The 27,997-nt window shown below is 51.5% G+C and overlaps 7 protein-coding genes across 7 annotated transcripts; 6 read left to right on the top strand and 1 right to left on the bottom strand.

Moving 5' to 3' along the window:
• Window positions 1-159: 159 nt before the first annotated feature.
• Window positions 160-707, top strand: SCP_0306000 (hypothetical protein; the record flags this gene model as incomplete). The annotated part of the gene is made up of 3 exons (XM_027755992.1): window positions 160-257; window positions 311-516; window positions 571-707. 3 exons carry the CDS (start codon window positions 160-162, stop codon window positions 705-707), a joined length of 441 nt encoding a protein of 146 aa, XP_027611793.1.
• An 18-nt stretch (window positions 708-725) lies between these two features.
• SCP_0306010 (hypothetical protein) lies at window positions 726-4,367 on the top strand (the record flags this gene model as incomplete). The annotated part of the gene is made up of 10 exons (XM_027755993.1): window positions 726-782; window positions 830-1,585; window positions 1,633-1,741; window positions 1,828-1,918; window positions 2,270-2,525; window positions 2,574-2,681; window positions 2,763-3,392; window positions 3,448-3,792; window positions 3,845-3,990; window positions 4,043-4,367. 10 exons carry the CDS (start codon window positions 726-728, stop codon window positions 4,365-4,367), a joined length of 2,823 nt encoding a protein of 940 aa, XP_027611794.1.
• A 30-nt stretch (window positions 4,368-4,397) lies between these two features.
• On the top strand, window positions 4,398-6,886 carry SCP_0306020 (hypothetical protein; the record flags this gene model as incomplete). The annotated part of the gene is made up of 8 exons (XM_027755994.1): window positions 4,398-4,434; window positions 4,487-4,678; window positions 4,728-4,839; window positions 4,887-5,611; window positions 5,663-5,847; window positions 6,178-6,333; window positions 6,382-6,666; window positions 6,719-6,886. 8 exons carry the CDS (start codon window positions 4,398-4,400, stop codon window positions 6,884-6,886), a joined length of 1,860 nt encoding a protein of 619 aa, XP_027611795.1.
• A 653-nt stretch (window positions 6,887-7,539) lies between these two features.
• On the top strand, window positions 7,540-7,896 carry SCP_0306030 (hypothetical protein; the record flags this gene model as incomplete). The annotated part of the gene is made up of 1 exon (XM_027755995.1): window positions 7,540-7,896. The coding sequence occupies one exon, from the start codon at window positions 7,540-7,542 to the stop codon at window positions 7,894-7,896; it is 357 nt and encodes a 118-aa protein (XP_027611796.1).
• A 146-nt stretch (window positions 7,897-8,042) lies between these two features.
• Window positions 8,043-8,398, top strand: SCP_0306040 (hypothetical protein; the record flags this gene model as incomplete). The annotated part of the gene is made up of 2 exons (XM_027755996.1): window positions 8,043-8,081; window positions 8,138-8,398. The coding sequence occupies 2 exons, from the start codon at window positions 8,043-8,045 to the stop codon at window positions 8,396-8,398; spliced, it is 300 nt and encodes a 99-aa protein (XP_027611797.1).
• Window positions 8,399-21,944: 13,546 nt separating this feature from the next.
• SCP_0306050 (hypothetical protein) lies at window positions 21,945-23,681 on the top strand (the record flags this gene model as incomplete). The annotated part of the gene is made up of 3 exons (XM_027755997.1): window positions 21,945-22,483; window positions 22,554-22,857; window positions 22,911-23,681. The coding sequence occupies 3 exons, from the start codon at window positions 21,945-21,947 to the stop codon at window positions 23,679-23,681; spliced, it is 1,614 nt and encodes a 537-aa protein (XP_027611798.1).
• A 779-nt stretch (window positions 23,682-24,460) lies between these two features.
• Window positions 24,461-27,942, bottom strand: SCP_0306060 (carbohydrate esterase family 9 protein; the record flags this gene model as incomplete). Its single annotated transcript, XM_027755998.1, has 12 exons — window positions 24,461-25,049; window positions 25,108-25,387; window positions 25,924-26,027; window positions 26,078-26,173; window positions 26,235-26,352; window positions 26,402-26,447; window positions 26,501-26,918; window positions 26,976-27,325; window positions 27,383-27,401; window positions 27,456-27,587; window positions 27,695-27,759; window positions 27,823-27,942. 12 exons carry the CDS (start codon window positions 27,940-27,942, stop codon window positions 24,461-24,463), a joined length of 2,337 nt encoding a protein of 778 aa, XP_027611799.1.
• Window positions 27,943-27,997: the final 55 nt, after the last annotated feature.

Here is a 27,997-nt window from a genome sequence, read left to right on the forward strand (position 1 = left end):
AAGGGCTTCCTCGGAGTTAGGCTCGGCCAATTAGATGGCGGTGACGAAGGGCCCAGACATGGCGGACCACCCGGCCCGTGATCCGGCATGGCGGCATCAAGTCTGGCTCGGCGGCATGATGAACATGTGAGATGTGCAAGGGACGTGCTTGCAAGCAATATGCAGGCAGATGAATGCATACTGTTCTTTGCCATTCTGGCCCCTCCTACATTCTCCCCTGCATCTGCAAGCCAACCGCCTGAGCCCGCCATACACCTGTGCGTTCCTTCAACCGATGCATGCTGTAATCGTCCCATTGATTGGCAGATAGTATCAAGATGAGCAATCTGTCACCCATGCCACTGACCGATCAGATAGCAGGAGTCTTGGAGCTCATGTTCCGCCGAAAGCTCCATCTGGCCACTCATGCAGCCCATTCTGCGCCATCTATAGAAGTGCCTCCGTCCATGCCATCCGCCCTCCTATTGGAGTGCAATGGCATTGCAGATGCTCTTGTGAAGGCCATCCGTAATCCTGGTAGTCATTAGTCTTGCCGCAGGTCTGATCACACTGATCACGCCATTGTAATAGTAAGGCTGCAGTGGGACATTGATAGATATTGTGACAGCCTTTCGATTCAGCCCACGGGGCAGAATGAAGTCCTCGAGGCAGAACTGGAACGGAAGTGGCCTCCTCCATTTGGTGAGAGCGAAATACGCATAGACTAGCCCGCCACCCTCGTGGACATGCACGGACGCATCTTGGCTTGGATACTTCCAAGAGTGTTGATACCAGACCGCCAGGTGAGTGGCTTGCCCAGCCTTGCGCTGTGATCTGACAAATTTGTCAGATGAAGATGCTCCAAGCGACCAGGGCCCTACACCCAGCAATAGCAGCCAGTAAGCCTTCCAGCACCACCGCCAGTTGGCGACACAACCCGTTGTACTTCTTGCCTTCTGAGGAGTGTGCCCAATTCCCAGCGGGCTCCTTGTGTCTCTCGCCAGGTTGGTTCCAACAACACGCCATTTGCCTTGCATCTGGACAGCCTTTGCAGCATATGGAGTCTGGGAGGCTGGAGACCTCCGCCAGCCTGAAGCTTGAGGGCGGAAGAAGTTGGCTGCGTGATATTCATGACTCCTCCGCATTGCTGGGCGCCATCCTGGCCGTCGTTCACCCAACACTATATGCCGCAGGACGCCAGTGCTTAGGTTTGATCCAGCAAGACCCAGAATTGCGAGAGATGGCGCTGAACTGGTCGTCGCCATTCAATGCGCTCCAGGTGATCGCCAACCGGGAAACTCCTTTCCACCGAGATAGCAAGACAAGATACACCTTCTACGACCTGTTGGCGACGTTGGGCAACTACACTTGCGCGTGGTTGAAGTTCCCCGCCATGCGTGTCGCCATTGATTATAGTCCTGGAACTGTCATAGCCTTCTGTGGAAAGGCGATTCGTCATGGCGTCACTCGAGCAGATGGCGAAAGGCTCGTCTATGCATACTTCATGCGAGAGGGTGTCCAGAACAGGCTAGGCATTCCGGCGCCCCACTGGATGCAAGCTTCATATTACGCCTCACACATTGGCATGTGCACAGTTCATCACCGAGTCTGCATTTCTAACTCAGAACAGGTCCTAACTGGCTCGCTTATTAGAGGGACATCATGCCAAAGACTGATGGAGACGAGAACACTATGCAGGGGATGGAGACTGTCGATGGCAGCTTCATTGGCGGGACAAAGTTGGCGGAGGTGATGGCGAAATGTATGGAGTCACGAATTTCCGAATCCTAGCTGAAGGTTGGCGAGCGTGCGGTACGAGTGCGCATTTCACATCTCGACAGTGTTCAGCTCAAGGTGTAGTTATCACTGATGGCAGCGTATGGTTGGCGGACCTCGAAGTTGGCGGAGATGGTGGCGAAATGTATTCAGTCGAGAAGTTGTGAGTGCTAGTGGGGCAGATGGCGGCAGTGTTGGCGAGCGCGCGGTGCAAGTGCACGTGTCCCTTTTGAACATTATGCTACTCCGAGTCAAGGCAAAGTTAGCACTGAGGGCGACATACGATTGGCGGACCTCTCACCAACATGGCATCCTTATCTGCATAATGCTGATATGGTGCCTAAAGAGACCACGAGGTGATAAGGCCCAGGCATTGCAGCCATTCTTAACCACCTTGATGAGTAGTCTGATGGGCAGCAAGGCCGTGTGTGATTTGCACGTGTTGTGCGATAGGGACACAATGCTCATCGATTGGCTTGGAATACGACTCCCCACTGACCTGAACCATGAGCAGACGCAACAAAAGCAGGCTCGTTGTAGACCTGGATGACGAGGTTGAGTTTGTGACCAAGGTAGCTAAGCAGACCACTAGGGGAGTACACTATGTAGACGTACCTTTGCCCATGCCCACGGGTTCAAACGTGCCATCGCCTTCCAAAAGTCCATCGAAGGCTCCAGCTTCAGGCTCCTTGTTTAACTTGGATGATGGCGACGTCCTGGGCAACATAGGTGTGCCGATTCAGCTGGATCCGGCGGCTCGGAAGACAAAGGTGGGCACTCCCGCCATGACCATCTGACGGTCTGACCATGCGTGATAGACCCAGAATGACTTCATGAGGGACTGGATACCCCACCGTGATGACTATCTTCATGCCATTGTCGAGATGGAAGCCCCGCCTGAGCCCAGAAACTGTGCGGAATGCAAGGTTGGTGAGGGACGGTGGCGATGCCTGGACTGTATGGGCAGACTGCTCACCTGTACCGACTGCTGTCGTAATGGCCATCAGCGTGCTCCTTTCCATCGGATAGAGCATTGGCAGGGTCAGTATTTTGAGCTGGCATCACTGTATCGGGTTGGCGTCTGCATCCATTTGGGGCATGGCGGAGATCCCTGCCCTCTGGGCGCCTTCACAGCACATAACAACCCTGCGCCGGTGGTGGCCCCGGGGTCCGATTTCTGGAATGCCTCCAATGAAGACCTAAATGCACATGATGGCGAGGTCTCAGATGATGGCGAGGTCCCATTCAACTTTGCACCTCTGGCAGGCACCCTTGACGGTGAAGCAAGGCAAACCGACGATGCTCCCGATCCCACTTGGGAGGAAGATGTGCCACCGGTGCTCTCCCGGCCACCTCGCCGTGACAGTTACGGGAATCGGATCATAGTCATTGTCGACATCTCTGGCGTTCACCATATCGGCGTTGACTGGTGCCAGTGTGAGATGGCAGTGGAGCGTGACATGCAGCTTCTTCAAATGGGACTTTACCCTGGTACCGTCAAGGATCCCCATACCGCCTTCACATTCGCTGTCCTCGACGATTTCCTTCTGGAGAACAAAGAGTGCAAGACGGCGGCATTAAACTACTACAGCAAGCTCAAACGGGTCATGAGCAATGCCTTCCCTGGCACCGTTCCCGTAAGTGTTCACATGCATTCCCATGGCCCAACCGTTCATGCCAGTTCCTCGCCAGGACCGTTATCGTGAGCTGATGCGGGTGTCCCGCCAATGGCGCCAACTCAAATATCGCAAGTGGCACGGCTTCTCACACGATGCCCTCCGTCCTGTGGAGAAGGGTGGCCTCGCCATATTTTGTCCCGCCTGTCCCCAGCCTGGGCTCAACCTGCCTTTCGATTGGCAAGCAGATCCAGTGCAGTGGAAGTTCAAATGCGGCTTTGTCATGGATGGCAATTTCAGTGCAGAGCACATGAAGATGAAGCACCCCGAGGAGGACGTCGCCCTCAGTGACGGCCAGGCATTCATGGTCGGCCAAGAGGATTACAAGGCTCATCTGGCGGTGGCCATGGAGTCCCATCAGGTGCGTGTCTGGCTGCACGTTCTTCTTCCACCTTGACTCCTAAGCCCACCAGCGCTCCACTTGTCATGAGCACCGCACTGTCAATCAGGCCAATGTGGATCGCGCCAACCTCGACGCCACAGGAATCGGGGCCACTGCTTGCGCCAGACATGGTTTCTTCGTCCCTCATACTGTCGTCGATTTCCAGAAGGGAGAAAGGTTCGCATATGTCTCTTGTCATGATTCATTCTCACCGACGCACCCTCTGCAGACAAATGAATATGGATTACTCTCTCAGGAATGCGCTCCTGACCCTCACCGGTATCACCCTCGTCCTCGTCATGTACGACATCATGTGCCAGTATGGCGTCCATGTCTGCAAACATTTCCGCCACAGCGCCTATCTGAGGATGCCCTTCGAGCTCAAGATAGACCAAGGCATCGGCTTGTTTCATGTGCACGGACACCAAGATTGCTGCTTCCAATGGTTCTCGCCCAACTTTATAGTTGGCGCTGGTATGGTCGATGGCGAGGTCATCGAGACCCTGTGGGCACCCACAAATGAGGTCTCAGGCAGTACCAGGGGCATGACCTGAGCTCACCGCCAAGAAGTCCTTGACGATCACATGAATGACTCTAACTGGAAGAAGACGACTCGCATGGGTGAGCCTGGTTCCTCCTTCCCTATTTGCCACCTGCCTTATGCTGCCTACAGTGCCAACCTTGATGACAAAGTGGAAACACGTGCTCCTGGGCTTCCCAAGAAGCAAGGAGTCCTTTGAAGCTTTATCTGCATCCACAGATGAGGAGGTCCTTGAGGCATGGCAGAAGGAGTACGACGACGCTATGGAGGCTCGCCAAAATGATCCGAAGATTATGGACACCTTCAATGTCCAGCTCAGGAAGGGTAAGTATCCTTCCATCGTCGTGTGGCATGTAGTTGACGTGAATGCAAGCCCCGGGTAAAGACCTCACCCAACTCAGACTGGCGGGCGAGGAGTCCGCCAAGGGCTTGGAGAAGGGCACCGCCGGATGGTTGTCGACTGGCCTCAAAATTCAAGAAGCACAGTGAGTTTGCCTCGTCTTTACAAAAATACAGCTCTGACAGCCTTCAGGCTTAAGCTTGCGAATGATATCCGCAAGGCGGGTCAAAATCCGAGCGTGGCGGAGGACCTCAAGACTCTTGAGCGCCGTCAGCGCCTCGAAGTCAGCATTCTCACATTCCAACGTTGCTCTGAGAAGTTCATGGGAAGGTTGGAGGATGTTCCCACCATGGAAGATCGTGACGATGGTGCGCTCTGGGATTCCTTGGATGAGAATCCTTTTCAAATACACCCGGAGGACGCTGAGTATGGCGAGGATGCGATTCCACCCGAGCAAGCTTCCTTGAATTTACCTTCGCAGATCGGATTCGTGGCCGCCGTCACCAACAGGCTCCAGACCCTGGCGGCCCAAGAGTTGGAGTTGCGCAAAGGCCTGATGAATGACATCCTCCACGAGCTTCGCATGGCGCTTGGACTGAAGTCTTACCTCTACCGCAAGAGGGTTCGTCCAGCCAACAGCGTCGGAACCATGACCCGTGCACAGGCAGAGGTTCATGCTGCCGATCAGACCGTCTTGGCCTGCGCCAGGCTCTATTCCGCCAACCGACGCGCCATTATGCACTTGGGCGCCACCGATGAAGACTTGGCCCTCTATCGCCCTTTGGATAAGAAGGACCTGCACGTGAAGACTGCCGTCATCGAGGCTAGCACCTCCGGGCTCAGGAACGTCAACCTGGCTTGGTTCTGGACCATGGATGTCGCTGGAGATCGAGGTTCATCAGAATGGATGGACGAGTGTTCGTAATTGTCCGATCAATCTCTAGGCCTCCTGCTAATTTACCCTCCAGTCTATAGAGTGAATTGGCTGCGTGCCAGAGCTCGATATGAGAGATGGAGGGAGGAGCGTGTCTTGGTCCACTCGGAAATGGCCTGGACCATAGCCACCTTCAAGCGGAATGCGGAACGATGGGCTCACTGGCTCGAGGTGACGGATCCTTCCTGGTGGGGTCATGTTTGCTATGCCGCCAGGCAAGTGAGTATGTGGCGGACCTTCGCCAGCCACGCCACTGACGCCTTCAGCCACATCCTCGCCCTGGACATTGAGGACGAAAGGGCGGGCGATGAAAATGTGCTTTGAGTCAGGGTTCACTGGGGTGTACGCATATTCATGTTTGCTATATCGATGTAGTGATCGTCATATATGTAATTCCTACTCACCAATATCACATTTGGTGAAGTGACCTCCATCCTCGCCTGAGGGCTTCATCTCGGCATGTGCTCTCCAATCGCATGACATCAGACATCAGATAAGGTCGATCAGATATCAACCTCGGCTCATCCACTCACCGTCATGTCTGCCCAGTCTTCAACATCAGATGCGCGCCCCTGCCTGTTCTCCAGAGGGAGGTTGCAGTTGGAAGTCTACACTTGGAGGATCCAAGAAGCTGTTCTGGCACTGGAGCCTGACCCAGATCACTTCACCAAGGTCCGTTGGGAGGAAGGCTTGCGCCGGGAGATGGTACGCCTTTCTTGCTGATATCGCCTGACCCTGCTGAGTCCTGTGCAGTTCGCCGTCAGGGGTATCTGTGGCGACCTCGCGTTGGCGGGTCATGCTGACCATATTGACCATGGCGGAGTTATCGCCAGTGTCCTCACCGTCTGCACTTTCAATCGTGAAGTTCTGCGCCCCATCAGCATTGACGTCAAGGCGATTCCACACCCCACCACCCTCGTTCCTCGTCCTAAGAACCTACTCGAGGATTCACCCGACTACTGGTGGAAATGGGATCATCAGGTTGGGCCGGCGGGGAGCCCTATAGAGGCCTGGTGGTACAAACTTGGTGATCCCTGGGTGAGTGGTACGTTCCAGCACCTTACAGTCTTGCTGAACCTCGAGAACGTAGGAGAAGGTGTACACCGTCTCCGAGTCTACACTGGTGCAGCTTGAACAGCTGCATGTTCGCATCACGAACCTCACTAGTTGGTTGCACGAGAGGACAGATCAGAACCTGGATGTGGTGCTGGAAGAGCTGCAGGAGGCGACGCGGCAGCTGCGTGAGTTAGGAATGTAATCGCCCAATGCCAGGCGTCCGTTCATGCTGTAGTGTGTCGAATATAAGGTTGTCATGTCTTTTTACCTGGGCAATGTACCTGGTGTGGTAAGGCGAAACATAGTAGCCACATACTCTCCTCAGGAGGGCACATCCCCAATGGTATCTGATGCATGGCTCGAAAGCCAATGCCACATGGGAGAGTTTGGCGAAGTCATTCTGGACTGCATGTTCAGATGGCGAGTGATATCCACCACAGTTCGCCAACCCTACTCACGGTGGAAAGGACCGCCATTCGTCTCCACATACTCTACCCAGAAGGGCACATCCCAAATTGTATCTGATGCATGTCTCGAAACGCCGATGCCAATTGGAAGAGTTTGGCGAAGTCATTCTGAACTCCATGTTCAGATGGCGAAGGATATTCGCCACAGTTCGCCAACCCTTCCCACAGTGGGAGAGAGTGTGATACTGCAAGGAGAGCTGATAGTGAGCTAACCAGAATTGGAGGGAATGATCGGTGGATTACGTGAAAATTATTGGCCGGCGGTAGCTCCATCATTGCCCTGTTAGGTGGTGGATCAATCACTGAAAAATATGCCCATGGCAGTTGACTGATCGCTGAGAACTACACCTATGGCGGTGGGCCGATAGGTCTGAGCAAGAGGTGCCGCATGAGCAATGACTCGGCGTCGGAGCCCCCTTCTTCTGTGGTGTCCTTCGGCTCGTATGCTGATTTGCACACGTCCGCATCCTCGTCTACTTCGTGCTCTTCGGTTGACTTCGGGTACAATCCGTTCACTTCGTATGGTCTACTTCTTGGCTCGGGCAACCAGGTGTGGCATCCACCCATGCTTCCCCCTGACCAATCTCCACGTTTCATACATCCGCCCATGCTTCCCCCCGACCAATCTCCATGTTTCATACATCCACCTATGCTACTCCCTGATGAATCATCCGGTATGTTCCTTCAACCACCCATGCTTCACCAAGACGACACGGACACAATACGAGCCCAGTTGACAACCTAGGGCAAGGCAAATAACTCAGCTATGCCCGGGCTAGTCAGATATTTCAGGCGACCCATGCTTATGGGCTCAGAAATATACCTATGGCGGTGGGCCGATGGCTGTATAATAGCCCCGTGGTGGTGGGCCAATCGCTCAGAACACTACCTATGGCGGTGGGCCCATCGCTCAGAACACTACCTATGGAGGTCGGCCTATCGCTCAGAACACTACCTATGGCGGTGGGCCGATGGCTGTATAATAGCACCGTGGTGGTGGGCCAATCGCTCAGAACACTACCTATGGCGGTGGGCCCATCGCTCAGAACACTACCTATGGCGGTGGGCCCATCGCTCAGAACACTACCTATGGTGGTGGGCCGATCGCTCAGAACACTACCTATGGTGGTGGGCCCATCGCTCAGAACACTACCTATGGTGGTGGGCCGATCGCTCAGAACACTACCTATGGCGGTGGGCCCATCGCTCAGAACACTACCTATGGCGGTGGGCCAATGGCTGTGTAATAGCCCCGTGGCGGTGGGCCGATTGCTCAGAACACTACCTATGGTGGTGGGCCGATGGCTGTATAATAGCCCCGTGGCAGTGGGCCGATCGCTCAAAAATACACCTATGGCGGTGGGCCCATCGCTCAGAACTATCACCACGGCGGTGGGCCCATGCCTGTATAATAGTTGCATCATGGTGGTGGGCCGATCGCTCAGAAATACTCCTATGGCGGTGGGCCCATCGCTCCAGCATTCCCTTCATCGCCATGAGCCGATCGCTGACAGCTCCTTACACAGACCGATGGGCCGACGTCCGCTGGCTGTCCAGTTTATGACAATGTCAGGGTAAATGGGAGTCCAGTTCACAAACATGACTGAATGGGCTGGAGCGGACAGCTCTCTTGACCAAACAAGGCGACAGATACCTTGCACTTGATAACTTTGACTTTGTCCATTAACATTAGGACACCTGTGACGACAGAGATGGAGATACCGCGATTGACACTCCATTCTCTTGACATCCCACATTGGAACAACGATGATGACCCTTGTCTGGTCATTCCTAGGTGAGACCAGATTTTCGAAAGACAATTGATTGGCACCTTGTCTAAAATGAACTCTCAAGAGTTTACCCTTCATTGGGTGACTCTCAGGGGTCGAATCCCCTCATGCGAGGAAAGCTACGACATGTGTAATAATCAAAGACATGTACGAGCTGCATGTGACTGCGAATCGGAAAGGTTTGGCCGCCATAGAATTAGTACCAATTCTATGGACCGTGATGGGCCAAGGATGGTGCGCAGCCTTTGACGAAGGACTTAAGTCGCACACTTAATGATCATGGCTGATAACACCGAGTGCGGCGAGATACCCACGGTGCAGATTGATCCCGGGAACGGCAACCCGTATAAACCGTAGACTCTTAATTGAGTCCGATCTGAAGAACACTCGATGATTGTTGATCCCGTCAACGGCAACCCATATAAACCGTAGACTCTTAATTGGGTCTGATCTGAAGAACACTTGATGATTGTTGATCCCGGGAATGGCAACCCGTATAAACTGTAGACTCTTATCGAGTCCGATCTGATGACCATTTGATGATTGTGATCTCTGAATGGGAGCTCGGACTGAGCAAGTGGATACTCGCTCTCCACTATAAATAAACGATAGATCTTGGCTGAGAACACCCTGCATGGCGAGTTACCTGGGGCACTTCAGGGTACCCTTCTGACCTAGCTCTTAGCTTCAACATAATCTATATTGTGTAGTGGCTAAGAGCCTCTCAGGTGTCAGACAGACCATAGTACCAATACATGTCCCAGGGCATTATATGGGATTACCCAGGGTAAAGGCAGGGCAAAGGCTGGTCCAATGGCACAATTATCATATGGGATGTCCTATAGTACTAGGGCATTGATATTTATATCCCAGTATTACTGGTTGTCCCATGGTGCCAGGGGTACATAGAGATGTCCTACTATTAGTAAAAGATGTATTTTCAGGCTATTGTATGATAGTTTTTTTATACTTTGTTGGGTGCAGAAAGATTGACAACTCAATGCCATTATGAGTTGATGACCATTGAATTGATTGAAGGTAACACGATTTGACACTTCAATCATTCCCTGTCGATCACAGCTCTCGATGATAAAGAAACTGAACCTGGATGAACCTTGGATGACATAGCAAAAGGTTCTGACAGAAGACGGATCCTGGCTCTCCATATAAACCAATGATCCATACTGAACCTAGGCCGAAGGTTCGACGAGGCGACGATTATCCTGATGATTGAACTTAAAAAAAAAGATCACATCACTAAAGAACGACTTGGAGTTAACAGTACACGACACTCCAATCCCCGATAATGACACCTGATATTAGGAAACCCCTAATGGTCCTTTGTTGACCACCACGATAACGACTCGAGCATGATCAGACAGACATGACTCATTTGATGATGTCTGGAAGTCCCAGACGGTCCTTTGTTGACCACCACAATGATGACACCCGATGCTAGATGCCTAAACAGGTCTAGCGACCCTTGACGATCAGACTGATCTCAATGGGTAAACCTACTGTGAACGACAGCCTTTGATATGGCACTTTTGATGACATGCGCGGGGTAGTTCCCCATGGATAGAAAGGATACTGGGTCACGGCCGATCCTTGGATTTGATGTAGACTGTTGTCTCATCATCTGGAAGAATGAACTTAACAAACAGACGAAATTCGATATATGACACAGCAATGAATAGGGCATCCATGGAATATGGATGGAGGTAGTTGATTCCATTCAACACCAACACACGACAAGACCCGACATGAAATATTTGATGAAGTATCACGCTAGGCCGGGGTAGTTCAAACCTAGGCCGGGTACTTTAATGATAAAGACATGAAATCGGACATGAAACGTGAATGGGAGCTATCGCTTACCATTGGATATTTGATCTGAACCTTTGCTGAGAACACCTAGTAGGGCGAGATACCCGGGGTGCAGAAAGGTTATCAGAAGGACAAACGACCTTGATGAAAGCCGAAAGGCAGGATTATGGCATTCACGGAATGTGAAGGGAGATAACCGACGAAGTGCAGTATCAACCCAAGATAAGGCCACAATTATCCCGATAATTAGAAACATCGAAGACATCCTTTAATCACGAAGATGACTGACCATGCTGGCATTGACTATAACCAGCAGGCCACGACATTTGTCCATAACGACTTAAAACTAGAAGACGATACTTGTCCGCAATGACTTAAAACTAGAAGATGATACTTGTCCGCAATGACTTCAAACTAGAAGACGATACTTGTCCGCAACGACTCGAAACTGGAAGACCCTTGCTGCCCACCTTCTTACAATTTGTTATCTGTTTTTATCGGTTTCAAATCCAGGGAATTTGATTTTGGTGAATGAGAGCTAATAGGGGATAGTAGGCGAGGATGCATATCCGAGCCAAAGGAATGAGCCCGAGTGCCTGGGTGATGAGGTATGAGTGGAATCGAGGAGTGACGAGCAAAGCCGAGGAACGACAAGAGTAATTGAGGATGAGGAACCCTCCCACAAGGGCAAATTTTTTCCCCCCCTCCCTTCCACCGCATTCTCTTTCCATACTGCGAATTTTTGAAGATGACACTACACCTTTCGCCCTCATGATTTTTAGGCCGGGGTAGTAGTAGGGAAGAATGGGCAACACGAGTTGACCATTCACTGTGCGAAAGCACAACGAAAAGAAACAAGACTAATGAAAGATGATGAACATAGCTGAATAGCTTATGAGAAGAAGACAAACAGAAGACTTGCATTTGGAGTGAGCAATGCTAGAGGGATGCGAGCGACAAGCAAAATGAAGTTTGCAAAGCAGGATTAATACCCAGGTCAATTTTTTCATTTTCCGCCTCTGATTTATCCAGAATGATGCGATGATATGACACGATGAACAACAATACATGGAATTTCTCCATTCCATTTCCCTACTGACTTTCTTGACGACTTCAATCCAGGGAATTGAAGACCTGAACGGGAGCTGCTGTTACAAAGCTCTTCTCTGTGGAACGCGCGGACGACTTCCGCCTCCACCCTGAACGATCATGTGACAATGATGTCACATTGCCTAGACTGGCCATGTGACCATGACATCATCATGATTATCGTGCTTATCTATCCAGAACCCTTATCTTAGAGCTGTACCGGATCTACAAGATCATCTGATGATATGCGCCTTGTGCTCAAGGCATGTTTACCTCATGTGCGAGATCCAGACCTGGACGCACTTCCTATCACACACACGACAAAGGCATGTGTGCCTCACCTCTGCCTTACCTTTACGATACAGATACTGAACCTCATGGGCATGGCCCCAGACCCTGATACATGTGCTAGATGCACGACGACCTCGCTGCTGCCTTGACGTTACAGCACGACCTTATCTCCATATGGACAGATTGTCTCTCACGCAGAGTCATGACTGACTCAGCATTCTCATGACTGTGGGACAGGTACACGAACCCTGTGCCCTTGTATTGATACCGATGGACCAATCGTAGTTCTAGTATTACAGGTAGACAGACGCCTGTACTTGTATATAAGACCGACAGGACAAGCTGGAGTCCCCATCTTGTCCTGATTACACATCAACCAGTTTTACCATCTACATCTGTGCGACGAATCGACTTTGTGTTACGAGGGAACCCAAGGGGCGACCCGAGTACACACCAGCCTTTAGGAGGCTCAAGTCGTCGATGCCAAACGGCCCCGTCGGGGACCGGTGCAAGACTCAAGCGATCATCCTCAAGCCAACGCGCACCAGATATGGTCTATGAATGGGTAGGTTCAGATTGGGGAACCTATCAAATACATGCCACTTATATACTCGTACATACGATGTAATACAATGGCCGTCATTGGTCCATCTTATCAGTACAAGGTCAGGCGCACACCATGAGGTATAGGTGTGTCGTCAATAAGCATCATGAGGTGGCCATGAGGCCGGGCCGACTACACGTACCGAGGTCTAGGGTCGGCTGTACCTAGACTAGGTCGAGAACCATGACGTCATATTCTAGATTAGTGACATCATAGCACGTGATATCCAAAGGTCTAGCCTCTAGGTGAGGCTTCAACATCGCAGCTGCGTACTGCGAGAATGTTCCAACTCGGGCCGGAGCCCATTCGCATGGCCCATGCCAGGGACCATTGTAACATAAGCTCCCGCTCAAGGCTCAGTCGCCTCGATTGAGTGTCAAAATCTAAAATCAAAATCCAGGGGAAAAGTCCGGAGTCGAAAAGATGGAGGAAAATGAAAAGAAATTCCACGTCTTCGTCATTCATCATCGAAGTGCAGCCTCGCATGATTCTTGAAATCAGAGGCGGAATCGGTGAAGAAAAAAAAGAAAAAGCCAGAGGCCAGAGCCATCACTGCACTCCGCCTCCCTTTTAGTCGCAACCTTCTTGCCGGTTGCTCCCTTCAGGTCGCTCGTCCTCGAGCTACTTCACGTATCTCTTCGGACTCGTGATGGAAGTTCCTTCGTCACTTCTTTTCGAAGCTTGGCTCACTAAGCCCTGCGCTCTATGCCACTTGGCCCATTCGCCTCGCTTGTCGGTGGACCTTCACAGGTCCGTAAGCCTTCAGCAGGCTTACACCTCCTCTATACCCCGGTACCAAAATTGGCAAAAGCCCAATTATTCTAGGCGACTGCAGGTAAGAGTCGTTTTGATGAGGAGGGAGGGCGGGAAAAAATTGAGCCCTGTGGTAGGGTTCCTCGCTCTCGCTTGTCACCCGGGCTCCTAAAGCCCAATTACTCCAGCTCGGATATTCATCCTCGCTTACTATGCCTATTAGCTCCCGCTCAAGGCTCAAGTCGCCCTCGACTTGAAAGCCATTCTTCACAACTGGAGCATTCGGCTGTCTTCTAGTTTAAGGTCATTACGGACTTGCAGTGCTCTTTTGACATCTGAGCAAGATCCTTCTAGTTTATAGTCATTGCAGACATGTGTTTCTTTTTGAGAAGTCAGACAGTGTCGTCGTGGTCCTGATTTACCACGATTCTTCTGTAAAGACTCATCTTGAACATCCTTGCCTCATCCTTTTAAGGTATGGTCAGACTCTCATCTGAGACTGTTGGCGGTTCTGGGATAGTGGTCCTGTAAAAGCTGGAGCTCCAAAGCTTCATCCATTCGAACACACAAGCATGATGGTGTGTTGGAACTTCCGGTTCACTTTGGGTGGGGTTCTACAGTCTCGGAATGGGCCCAGTGACTAGCCGTTTGGTGTAGCCCTTCGCATTTCTGGTATATGTGTGCATCACCCACACAAGGGGTTCTTCGAAGTTTCTTGTCAAGTCATTCGATAAGACTATCAGGCCCTCAGGCTATTTGCACCAGCATAAACTCCTGAGGAAGCACTCTTCAAGTGCTGATTTGTGTATCAACCGGTTTCTACAGAGCACTGGTGTCTGTCACTGTCTCCAAAGGAGACCTTCAACGTTTCTAATCATCGGGATGACCATGGCCTTATCTTGGGTCAATGTCGCATGAAAGCGACTATCTTCCTTCACATTCTGTGAATGCCACGGTCCTGCCATTTGGCTTTCATTTCGTGTTCATTCGTCCAAGTCGATATTCCAGTAATTCATCAGGAGCGAAGAGCATCAGCTCCCGCTCAAGGTTCCGTTCGATATTTCAATATTGTTCGTACTCCGGCCCAGGTTCGTACCCTAGCCCAGGCATGTACTTCGTCATTGTTTCTCGTCGGGTCTTATCGTGCATCAGCGTCGAATAGAATCGACTGCCTCTGTCCATATTCCATGGATGCCCTATTCATCATGTGTTCCAGTTTCGTGTGTCATTCCTAATCCATGGGGAACAACCCCTCACATGGCATCAAAATTGCCGTTCATCGCTGTTCTAAATCATCCAAGTGATGAGGCCTCAGCCTACATCAAATCCAAGGGTCGGCCGTGACCCAGTGTCCTTTCTATCCATGGGGAACTACCCCTCGCATGTCATGGAAAGCGCCTTGTCGAAGGCTTCCGTCAGGCTGGTTTATACGAATCACCAGTGTCCGTCCAAAGTCATGCCATCTGGCAATGACCATTCAAGTTACATCGATTTCGATCATACTTGTTTATCAGTGCCATCTATTCACGAGGAACAACCCCTCACGTGTTTCGAAAAGCGTGCCCTTCCCAGGGGCTTGGTTTATAAGGGTTGCCAGCGCCCTTTCTTCATCAGGTTCGGGGAACTTAATCTCTCACGATTCATCTTCCAGTAAGATATTGTTCGATGTTCATTGGTTTATATGGAGAGCCAATATCCATATTGTCATCGGGTTGGAGTGTCGCATACTGTTAACCTCCAAATCTTTCTTTCTTCAATTTGTTGTTCATTGAAAGGTGTGAAAGTTCGCCCCATCGAGCCTTCGGCCTAGGCTCAGACATCATCATCGTGTTGCCTCCAGTTAACTCCGTGGTGCCCTTCGCCTTTATATCCTTCCAGTGCTGCATTCATTGGAGCCTCCCTTCAGCTGTCGTTCATCAATCAGACCTTTTGGTTATTGCATCAAGGTCTTCAAGTTGGTTTCTTTAATGTCGAGAGCCATGATTGACATTCATTTTCGGATGTGGTGTGTCAACCACTGATATCGCACGTACCCCAGCCCAGGCACCGTTCATCATCGAGAGAATCGAACTGGTTTATTCTTCGGGTATCCAGTTCCCGCATTCATCGATCGGGACCTCGAGCTCATAACGCTGGTCATTCTAACCTCTGGCGCGAATCATTGCCTTTGGCCTTCATCGGAGATCGTGCCATTTGGCAACAACCATTCTTGTCAATCAACTCGTAAGATACTTGAGTTGTCAATCTTTCTGCACCCTGGGCAACTCGCCTCACTAGGTGTCATCAGCTAAGATCTATTGTTTGTTTATAGTGGATAGCGAATGTCCACTCGAGCGATGGTTTGTTCAGCCTTGAGAGCCATTATCGAGGGTTCGGTCGAGATCATCTTTCTTGTCATTCGATCATTCTTGTCATAAGGTATCTTTAACGTCGAGAGCCTTTGTCGACGATGTGGGGCTTAGTACTCCTGGAGTTGCCCACCTTCCAGCTTCGCGAATTCGTTCGTCATCGGCTAAACAGCCCATTGCTTGTCTCGAAGCATCATACCCTGTGCACCGTCTTGCTGGTTGCGAGAGTGATTACCTCAGCCTCCTCGGCCTATTGGTCTCTCAGACAGACCCCTCTCTGAGGATCAGTGATCAGTCTGTCTCTAGTGGCAGCCTCAGTCACAAGCGTGACCTCAAGCGGCACCTGGCAACCAAACTGGGTGCACCCCTGGAGGGTAGGTGTTCGGCATCGTCGGTGTTCATCGTTCATCGTGAATTGTCAGTGGTAGTGATCAAGACATAAGAGTAAGAGCACATAGTGTAGTCCCTGCTACTGCTCGTCCATCCTTCTGCTATTCTTATCAGTGAGCTATCCAGCTCGTGGTCGTGTCCGTCATCGTCAATGTCGTTCATCGAAGTCCAATCCAGGACTGGGGGATCGTCAGAGATCTTGGTCATCAGAGTCGGAGCCATCGTCAATGTCTTCGATCATCAGAGTCGTGGTCGACAGATCGTCATCGTCAATGTCATCAAGTGTTGTCAGATGCAATGAGTGCCTTAGACCATAGTAGGTCAGGCAAGCAAGGGGAATCTGAACCTTTTGTTACGAGGGAACCCAAGGGGCGACCCGAGTACACACCAGCCTTTAGGAGGCTCAAGTCGTCGATGCCAACCGGCCCCGTCGGGGACCGGTGCAAGACTCAAGCGATCATCCTCAAGCCAACATGCACCAGATATGGTCTATGAATGGGTAGGTTCAGATTGGGGAACCTATCAAATACATGCCACTTATATACTCGTACATACGATATAATACAATGGCCGTCATTGGTCCATCTTATCAGTACAAGGTCAGGTGCACACCATGAGGTATAGGTGTGTCGTCAATAAGCATCATGAGGTGGCCATGAGGCCGGGCCGACTACACGTACCGAGGTCTAGGGTCGGCTGTACCTAGACTAGGTCGAGAACCATGACGTCATATTCTAGATTAGTGACATCATAGCACGTGATATCCAAAGGTCTAGCCTCTAGGTGAGGCTTCGACATCACAGCTGCATACTGTGAGAATGTTCCAACTCGGGCCGGAGCCCGTTCGCATGGCCCATGCCAGGGACCATTGTAACACCTTGGTCCGCAGACAGCAGCCAAGTGTTCATAAGACAGCTCCACTGGGCCGACCTCTGGTCATCGCCATGACTCGAGGTCGGACCCCCCATGATTGACTTAAGCCCTTGCGAAGGCCTAGTCACTGACGATGATGAACCGGATGTACGGTGGCATGACTGGCCCCTGTAACACAGCCTGGTGAATGAGTGGTGGAATTGAGCTCCGAGTCCAACAAGGCTCAAAGTTTGATCAGCCTGAGGCTATCCCATACAGAGCCTGATGCAACTTGAGATTCTGCCCGGTTTGAAGCCGGAACAGTTTTCAGTCAACTCTTGATGGTAACCACACTGATGCTTGGAAGTTCAACATCTCTTTGACATCTCGACCCCTTCTCATCTGTCTCCTGTCACGCTCATGTTCCCTTTGTTCATGTCTTTTTGTAATGGTCTGTTGAACGTTGAAGACCTGACATCATGTATGACCATATGTCAGGCTTGGTCATGTTTTTTTGTGCTTTGCTTCCCTGCAATATGCATCACCTGGTGCATGTACCAGTACCCTGATCCCTGTTATGATCAGGAGCCTGTCCACTAAATGTTGATAAAGTTGATTTGACATCCTCTAACTGTAGACAAAGGCCTACTAGTAGATGACCTGCCTGGTGTTGTCTCAAGGTATGCCCCTGAAGTTCTCTCTGTCTTTGGTAATTGATGGCTTCCTTGCTGCAGATGTTTTAATTAATTCACGTGTGAGTCAAGTGAGATGTACAGTATCAGGTGGCCATCGAGCAGTGGGTGTGGTGATGACAGAATCTCAGTGTGGGGATGTCGCTGAGTGGTGAGACAGCTGGGGTGTTCTGCTGGCTGATGTCTTTTGCTTATATCTGACAGGCTCATTTAAGACTCAAAGGTCAGCTAAGTCAGCTAAGTTATCAGATAAGAAAGTGTTATCTTCTGCTGATGTAGATGGAGTGACTACTCTGGTATGTAGGAGCGCTGCCATTGCTATATCAGGGAATCAAGATTCCTCCATATGGAGGATAGGTCTCCTCGGCTCCATTTGGAGCTGGATGGAGATTGTACCTCTGCATGAAGATGCCAGCTATAGACAGAGAGAGCTAAATGCCCTAAGCAAGCAGATGTATCTAGACAGCATTAATATCTCTTCCTACATGCTCTATGAGTATTTTCCAAGAATATCCAACAGCTTGAGCCTGTCTCTGGTGCTCACGAGTATGTCTCACAAGCCACGTGCTGTCTCCATCCAGCTCCATGCAGAGACATGATCTCCATCTGGCATGGCACGGAGATGGCCTGCTCTATATGATGGGGGGGATTTCCATCACTCCGGAGCTCCATCCGCTACCATATGGAGCCTATAGAGCTATCTCGAGTTCCTGATGTAGTGTTCATAATTAAAGAGAATTGGTCATGGTAGTGAAGTGAGTCAGAAGTATCACTGATTCCAGCAGATTGAGAAACTGGAGACCAGTCTTCTGACAAAGAAATTAGAACAACTGAGGTAGAAGTAATTAATAATATAGTCCAGCAGTGAGAAAACATATTACAGCAGTATAGACTCTATACATAGAGACAGGGAGATAGCCACAGTGTTATTTTGTCATGCACACTTCTGCATTAGTTCAATAATGTCACATGCACAACCATCATGGAATGACAAAAGTCTTATTTAAACACTCTCCAGCTCATTGACCTGACAAAAAGCTGCTTAATCAATTATTTGATACATATGTTGGGTCACACAATTTTGAAGAAGATACATGAGAGACTGTATGCTATGCAGAAACTGAAGAGATGAAGTGTCAAAACCTCTGAATAGAACCCTAAAAGGGGGGCTATGTTGATGTCATTGGCTTGGGCTTTGTGCAACTGTGCTCATGTGATCTAGCCACAAACACATAGTGTATTATTTGGGATAATTCTATTGAGAAACCTGGAAACCCCAGAAACCACCTTGAGTTGTTCAGCAACCCAGTTTCTCTCAAAGGAAGACTGTTGACAGCTGGCCGGGCTCCTGGGCACTTACATCACTAGTAGGTGTCTTGCTTAGCGAGATGCGGCACCAGTTGTACAGAATTTCTGAAAAGTGAGCGAAGCGTGACCTCCCCAACTTCGAAACTTCATTATGAGAATTAGGGCTTATCAAACAAGTCACACTGAAGGTATGAGAACTCAGAATGTATATGAAATGGAGGAAATATTGTTCTCGCTGGTCTCTCGGATATATGAGACAGATATACTTCTAAAAGTGGCTGCTGCCATGATGGCTCGCAAAATATAAACATGACAATCATCAACCAAAAAAGGGTGCCAAGTCTCCCTCTTCCTCTCCCTTTCAAGTAATTACATAAGAGCTTGAACAGACCTTGCTTGCTTGCAAGGTTTCTCAATGAAACGGCATGAGAACCTCAGTAGTGAGTCTGCCCTGCCTTCCACACAAACAACACCAGAGGTTTGTCATTGTTGGGACAGCACCGATAGCAGCCAATGGAGGGTGGCCTGCCTGGCACCAAGATTTCCTCTGGGCAGGGAAACTTCTCAAGTTTCCAAATTGAGGGGTTTCTGTAAGCAGCCTCAGAAACCCGGGGTTTCTTGGAGTTTCTGGGTTTCTGGGGGTTTCTCAATAGAATTATTCTACTATTTGTCTCTTCTTCCTTTTTTATACATTACTTACATCATGTTGAGTCTTCATTGCCCTTCCTTACTTCTTGTCATCACTGCAATAAAGAATCTCATTTGCACCTGTTCTATTTTGTTCTAATCTGAAGCCAGTTGATGCTCAGCTTACAATTATGCTTAAACCTTCTCTTGGGCTCATGGAAGTTTTTCTTCAGGCAATCAATTCATAGTTTCCAATCCATTGGAGACTCTTTTGTTCAGCCATATTTCATCATTTCTAGATTTGAACATCTCAAGCACATCTTTCACATTTTGGTCTAATCTATCTGAGGATCTTAAGGATGCAAATGATTTCCAGCACTTGATTTGAGTGACCTTACATTGTGGGAACCTGTTCAAGCAGTGCTCATCTCAATGGCCTGTAGTGGTCATGGATTCTGCCCAAGTGGTGAAACAGATCCACATAATTCCATAATGTTACTGAAATACATTTGTTTCTGTACATGTTCCAATCGTTCTTGAACATTTTCAGTTCATACTATAGGGCAACATGATAGAGCCATAGTTTGGACAAAACAATAGCTTTCCATCACTCCACCTTTGTAAATTGAGATAGTTATGTAGCCGGCAGAAGTCCTCTTGCATTTGCACCCTTGGTCTGCGCGTTGGCCGTGAGCCATGTCCGAACAGTGTATTTGATCCACTTCTCTCAAGGGCATCACTGTTCAATGGAAATCTGCCAGTGAGATACTGCCTACCAAGGCGATGTGCGTGGGTGCTGTAAAACAAGAACTCCCAACGGTGTTAGCCCGGAGATGGTCGGAGATGGAGCGGACATTGCGACTTCCTGACCGGCGAAGTGCACTTGGACGGGAATTGGTGGCGCACGGTTTTCTGTCATTCCGTACAATGCGCACGCAGCGCTGGGCCCTCGAGCGCCTAAGTTGTCGTTATCTCAGATTTGAGTTTGAGGCTTGAGGGGTTACTTGGTTAGATAAGATAGACGGAAGCAAAAATCGCTCTCGCCGAAACAAGTCCGAGGACTTGTAGTGATTGTGGCCCATCAGGACTGCATGATCGCTGATTGAGGAAGGCGTAAGAGCCAACCGTCAGTATCTTGCCACGGTCACTGCAAAATCACGTATGATTGGCCAAATGCTAGGAAGCTCGCAGAATATCGACATGATGTTAGTCGCAACAAGACATGAGAAATTTACATGGTGTACCCCGGCAACTCACGTCAGTCAGCCTTCCAGAACCGTTCCATTCAATCGAGGAACGTTACCGTTACCGCACGGTGAGGTACCAGGAAAGTTTTCGTGCACGTTCGTAGACATTCCTGTGATGTCAGGGCAAGAACAAAGTGTAGGACCGAGGTTCGACGCCGCCCGCAGCAGAAGATAGATGTTCACGAGTGCGAGCGGAGCCCCAGAGGAGGACGCACTCGTGATGGACGGAACGCGCCAGACTACGATAGAGGGGAAACGATCGGCGTACCTGTTTAGATGCGGCCAGAGCAAGGACCCGAGTCGGAGCAGAGAGAGGGAGGACACAAAGACTGTCTGACTCTGCTCGAGCGGGGAGAGCGGCGTGAACGCCAGCTAAACATTCCCTTTGTCCTCGGAGGGGAATGGCGTCTTAAGTGTGAGTTAATTACCGCCCGCGTAATCAGAATGAGGATATGCTCTGGGATATTGGTACACGCCCTCCGACCTCGTCCGGGCTGCAGAGTTGACATATCGGGCTGGGAGCCGCAGTACGTGGTGACCGGACAGTACTTGCGCAGGCAGTCAGCGTGACGCATAGAAGCTTACTCGGATAGAGTTTACAGTGTTATGGAAATGGCATGAACCCGGAAGTCTGCAGCAGGGAGAGGGCGTGTGGGTGACAGAAGGTGGGGTGGTAAGGGGGGGTACATGGGAGCTGGCAGGAACTAAAAAAATGATAGATGAGGAAGGGGCAGGGGTGGAACTTTGGGTGGAACATCAGTTGGGTTGATTGGTCGGCTACGTCGCGGGTCTATGAATGGATTTGGCGGGGATCCTAGCGATATAAGCCCGGGCCTCTCTCACCTATCCGAACTTTTTTGATCCCTTCCGTCCACCACCACCACCACCACCACCACCGCACGCTCAATCCCTACCGTAATTCGTACTACCTTCTCCTAATTCACCAAAATGTCTAGACACCTCCCGGTCCTCAACATGTCCGCCATCATCTCCAGCGACGCGCCCCTGTCCTCCCCTCTCTCAGACTTTGCGCCCTGGGACCACCACTCGGTAGCCGACTCTTTCTCACTTACCCATTCCCACCATACCTTTCCCCCTTCGCCGCCCAGCTCCGGCACTGAGTCCCCTATACTCGCGTCCTGCATGCTCAAGACTCGCATGAGCCCGGAGGGCTGCGAGCCCGCGCTCTGTCTCCCCACTCACCAGGTCTTCAATGACTTCCCTACCGTGATGTACACCCCTTCTCCCGAAGGCTCGACCGTGTCCCTTCCTGCGGAACAACCGCACCTCTCCATCTCCATCAACTCCAACGTCGTTCCATCGAAAAGACCATCAAGCACCGCCATGGCCTCCAGTAAGAAGGCGCGCGCCTGCGGCGAGCGCGTTACGACGAGGGACTTCGTGCCCCCCGACGTATCGGGCCTCAGCAAGCGCGAAGCACGCCTTGTGAAAAACCGTGCCGCCGCGTTTCTCAGCCGGCAGCGGAAGCGGGAAGAGTTCGAGAACATGGAGATGTATGTCCGTTCCCGAGGATACCATCCACTTTCACACGCGGCTCACTCCGTGCCCGTTTCTGCTCTGCAGTCGCGTTGCCGAACTCGAGCAGGAGAACGCGCGGTTACTGGCGCTCACGCAGAATGCGAGCATCTCAGAGCAGCAGGAAGACGTGCGCGGCGGGTTGCAGTCCGAAGTGGAACAGCTCCGGAACCAGTTGGCTGCTGTGCAGCAGCGTGAACGTGATCTTGCGGCGCAGTTCGAGTCGCACGAAGCATCTCCACGTGCCTCTTCAGTGAAGATGGAGTCTTCAGAACCTCAGCTCCCTGCACGCTCAGCGTCTGTGCAATCAGTCCATAAGGGTGAAAGATCCGGCGCCAGTCTTGGACTCATGGTGAGACATCTGATTGCGGCGTTCAGAGCATATGCTGATTGGAGCTCATCAAGGTTCTGTTGTGTGCTCTGCCTACTCTGTTGTCTATGCCTAGAGTTTCCACCCTTCCCAGCGCGTTCACCTTTCCCCTCGCTGGTTCATCCTCACTTCCTCCCTCGAACCCATTCGAATTGCAGAACTATATGCCTGGCGATTACGACTGGTTATCGGGTGTAAACACGGGCAGCTCGGTAATGGACGTAGACCTTGATTTCGACGACAAGGGGCGCGTCGCGACAATGGCTCCGACCCCCACCATCTCGCCGGCCCGGAAATTAGAATTTGTGGACAATGACTCGGAGGCTCTCGGACTGAGCGGTTTGGACATCTCGTTTGACGCGTCCCCCACGGAAAATGGGAAGATTCGGGTTCGCATACACCCCCCAGCGTCCGCGCTTGCGGATTCTCCGGCTTTTTCTTCGGACTTGGAGGATCAGGCCATGCTCGGCACTAGCGATTCGTCGTCTGCGTCTTCTTCAACGAGGCGTGATTCGAGCGAAGACCGCTTGGGTCCGTTCCTTGGTATCGGCACAGAGTACAGCACGGGTCTCGGTCGAATGTCCTTGGATGGACAGGACGAACTTGGTCTGTCGTCACCGAGGAGGACGTTCCCGTCATTGTTTGACACCTCGGGGTCGAGCCTCGACTTTGAGTACGGCAGCAGTTCGAGCGGATTCTCGCGCGAAGGCTCGCCGGCGACGGGCCGACGGCGCGTACGGATCGCGCTGAAGAGCATGCCGAGCGCGGGGAGGGAGGGAGGGGAGTGGGAGGTAGAGGTGTGTTGATCGGGTCTCTGACGGACGTTTCGCATGATCCTGCTGGTGTCTGGATCCGGATTTTTTTTGGCATGCAACTCTCGTGTCCTGTCGCTCCTTTGGAACCAACTACTCAATTATTGACCCGGGCGACGGTGGTAAGTGTACTATAATACATATGCCCCCCTCGTATGCCCGTATGTCTGCACTCTCGCTTGGTATGGCCTATTATGTCTGCATTCGCATCATGTCTTCGCATCTCCTCTTATACCCCGCATCCCCGATAGTTTGCTTACGGTCTCTGTATTGACACTTTACTTGTCTTTGTTAATCGCAAAAGTAGATAATACAGTTTCGGCACCCCATCTCAGGCACATATAGCAAAGTCAAGCCTGTCTGTAGACTGCAGGAGAGCTTCGGAGCAACTACACTTTGGAAGCTGTCTTTCGGCGGTTACGGTAGTGATACAGACGCCCTGGCGGCCCGGTTTCACCGTCCATGCGATAAAGGTCACGAGACCCATGCACGTGAATACAACTGGTATTACCCTATCCGGAAAGTCTCCATGAACTCAGAATTGCACCATCCGCAGCGAAAGGGAGACATCGCATGGGGACTATCATACACTGATAGGGGAGTAGCACGTACAACAACGATCTTCCTCAGTCTCCCAACCCAATACCATACAGAATATTAATAGAGGAATGCAGTGCTCATCTACGTAGACGTGAGAGCAATGTCATCGTACACGCGCCAAAAAGACTTCTCCGTCTCTATAATTCTTTAAGGCTATCCATGATGTCCGTGCATCATGATGATGAGGACGATGCGAGCGCGACGTTTCCTTTGTCGCTCGACCCGGCCTCGCGTTCCTTGCCCTTCTCCTTCTCCCGCTCAGCGGCGGAGGAGCCATCGTCGGTATATAGCCCGTGCTGCTCGATGTAGTCTACGACGGGTATTGGCAGCAGGTAGCGCACGGAAAGGCCGCGCCGCAGGAAGAGGCGAACTTTAGTCGAGGAGACGTCGTTCTGGATGAGCTGATGGATGAGGTGGATGTTGTGCCGCCAGCGCGAGAGGCTGTCGATCGCCTGGTCCATGTCCGAGCCCGCGCGCTCGATGATGAACACGCCGTACCGGCCGAGGATGTGGTCGAGATCCGCGTCCGACCACACGCCCGGCTCGCTCATCGTCGCGATGAGGTCCGAGCCCGCGAGGAGCATCACGCTCACGGGCTTGTGCACGCCGTCTGCGGTCGTGACCCCGCCCTGCTTGGTGTTTATCTCGTAGTCAAAGTGGTCGAGCACGACCGCGGTGCGCTGGTAGGACTGAAAGGCCTCCCATGGGTCGACCATGAGCCAGGAGGAGGTCTGCTCGGCTGCAAGCGTGCACATATTTACTCTGCGGGGGTCGTCTGACGATCAGCGTCTAGTGTGATAGTCTGCAGAGGAGCACATACCGGTGATATGCACTAAGGAGGCCCGGCTTTTTGTACATGTCGCTGACGGGACTGAGGTAGCCACCCACGATCTCGTAATCAGTGTTTTGTCGGATGTAGTCCATGGCCATCTCGAACATGCGCAGGTGGAGGTAGGTTACGGGGCTGAAGGAGCCGCACGCGACCAGGACGATTGGCTGCTTGTCTGGGTTGCGCAAGACGCGGTGCAGACGATGAGTGGGGAACTGGTAATTTGGGGGGTCGGTGAACGGCGAAGGAGAGTCTGTCGCCATGTCTGCGGCTGCGAGGGAGAAAAGGAAGGAAGGGGGGGAAGTGCAGTGCGGTGAAATTGGACGAGACTATAATTGCGGATGACCGGGTCCTGGTCATCCCTTCCCACGCTGCGATTTGGTAGTCTGGCGGTGTATGCGGCCCCGAGCGGCTTGGTGAGTGTCTTGGTCATCGCTCCCAGTCCTCCCGACCGTCGAGCTCGACGTCGTACGGGTGGCTGAGCTGAGCGAGCGACGATGATCATCGGGCTTCGTTTTACGTCTCTCATGCCTGATCTCCCGCATCTGATTGGCTCCTGCCCAAACATCTATCGGTCTTCGACTCGCGTCCAGATCACAATATTGCAATTGCAGTGACCGTTATACGGAGTGGACTCAGGCTGGCAGCACAATATTCTGCATAACATACTATTACCCGCGAGAGTCTAATTCTGGTATTTCTACAAATATCACACTGCTGCTCTACATGCGTCTGATATCAATCATGCATTCTATCTGTTCATGGAAGTGCCACGGCCATCCTAATTCTTCTTCCAAGCTTCCTGACCCTTGACCCATGTGCTCAACACGTTGCCCTTGCGATCCAACACGACGAGGTCGGCGTCCGCACCGGGGCGCAGCGTGCCCTTCTTGTTCTCGAGACCCAGACATCTGCGAAGATATGAGCACAGCGCAGCCAAAATTTGCACCCCGAGACTTACTTCGCGGGGTTGTATGTGACACATTTGATAGCTTCGCCCAGCGAACTGCCCGTGAACCGCGAGAAGTTCCGGACGCACTTGTCAAGCGTGACCACACTGGCGCAGACGCCGGGTCAGCTGGCCCGATACGATGCAGCGCGTGAGATGCGCAGCTCACCTGCCTGCAAGCGTGTCTGTCCCTTCCAAGTACAGCTTGTCACCCTCCTTCACGAAGCGCTTTCCATCGCGCCATTCGTGGACGCCATCTTTCAGATGCGGGTCGAGAATCTTCATGGCTGAGGAAACATGTCAGACTTGGTGCTTCACAAGTTACCACATTCATACCATCCGTGATTAAGATGCAGCCTTCGGGGAAGGTGGAATGTGCGAGCTGCAGTGCGAATTAGCACCATACATGTCGCAATCGAGCTTCATGGAACGTACCCGAACAGAATTAGGATGAGAGTGGATACCATCGACGATCAGCTCATAGAACGGCCTCTCGAACGCAAGGTCGGTGACTTTCCCCTTCACAAGGTGCAAATCCGTCTCGGTGTGATTATGGACGACAGGTGTCTCCGGGGGTGTCTCGGTGTCGTCGAACGCTTCTGAGGCGGCCTTGGGGCCCTCGTGAAGCGCGTTGGAGAGGGCGACCTGCTTCAACAACGACTCAGTACGCTGGAGGGGCGAATTCCTCGCCCTCTCCACAGCGGAACCCGGGTACGAAATGTGCGGAGACGCTGCCAGAAGCCCGATGATTGAGGGGTCACGATGGTGCAGCTGCGGCATGGCGTTGAAAAGGTGTGTAATGAGGCGTGCACCTGACCGCACGGCTTCCGTCGCGACGTCAGTAGTTGCAGTACTGCAAAACGGCAGCCACAATCAGTATGCTCAGAGTATTCCAGGAAGCGTGGCGTACCTGTGTCCGATGGAGAAAATCACGCCCCGCTTCACCACTTCTTCCATGGCAGGAATGACGCCCGCGATTTCTGGAGCGGCCGTAATAATGCGCACGCCGATGCTATCGGAAGAGCCTTCTCCGGTCATGAGCCAGTCTTCCTTGTCGGCGAGGTTATCTGCGCCATAGACGTCCTCGAATGACTTCAGTTCCTCCGACGCAGCCATCAGGAATTGGGGGGCATGGGCACCGCGCTTCGCGAGCTGGATGAAGGGCCCTTCTGCATGCCATCCAAGGAGGGTCGCGCATTTCGAAGCGGTAAACGGACGTAGAAGCTGCAGGATCTTGGGATAAAGTGACTTCTCTTGCGTCTAAATGCGGGACAAAATGAGTCTCAAAAGAAGGTACAGAAACATTGAGGTGCTTACGATAATTGTGGGAACCAAACTGTGAAGCGTTCAAATCCAATTTTGCTGGAGGAAAGTACTCGGTAATACGCACGAAGTGACACCAGTCTCGACAATTTTCTCGGCAACCGTCCTCATCCCTTGACGGTAGGCGTCGTCATCTCCTTCGTAGACTGAGAAATCGAATCCATAAGCTCCATTGATCTGAATGTCCATGAAACCAGGACTACGACATAAAGCATGTCAGTTTTAACAGGGACGATGGCGAGTGACATCAACAGGCAGCCTTCTATTCCAGGCACTGCGACCAAGCATCATTCAGAGCCAACGCACCTCAGGATGTTTCCGCCAAGGTCAATTATTCTGTCCGGTCTTTCCTTGCGGAGGAAGAACGTACGCTAACACCACCAGATTACTTTAAAGAACTCCATTACATGAACTAAAGTCAAGTTCAAACTCACCTGTGCATCGAGAATCACACCGCGGCGCTCGTCAATCCACAAATCTTTCTCTTCCAAGCTGCCATCTTCGTGGGGCAGCAGACAATTGGTGAAACAGATCAAGCCGTTGGGAGCAGACATGTTGGTGGAAATGGTAGGAGGGAGAAACGCAGAATCTGGTGGTTACGACGCTCGC

This window comes from Sparassis crispa (assembly GCF_003851025.1).
Source record: "Sparassis crispa DNA, contig_000002F, whole genome shotgun sequence".
NCBI classification, from domain to species: domain Eukaryota; kingdom Fungi; phylum Basidiomycota; class Agaricomycetes; order Polyporales; family Sparassidaceae; genus Sparassis; species Sparassis crispa.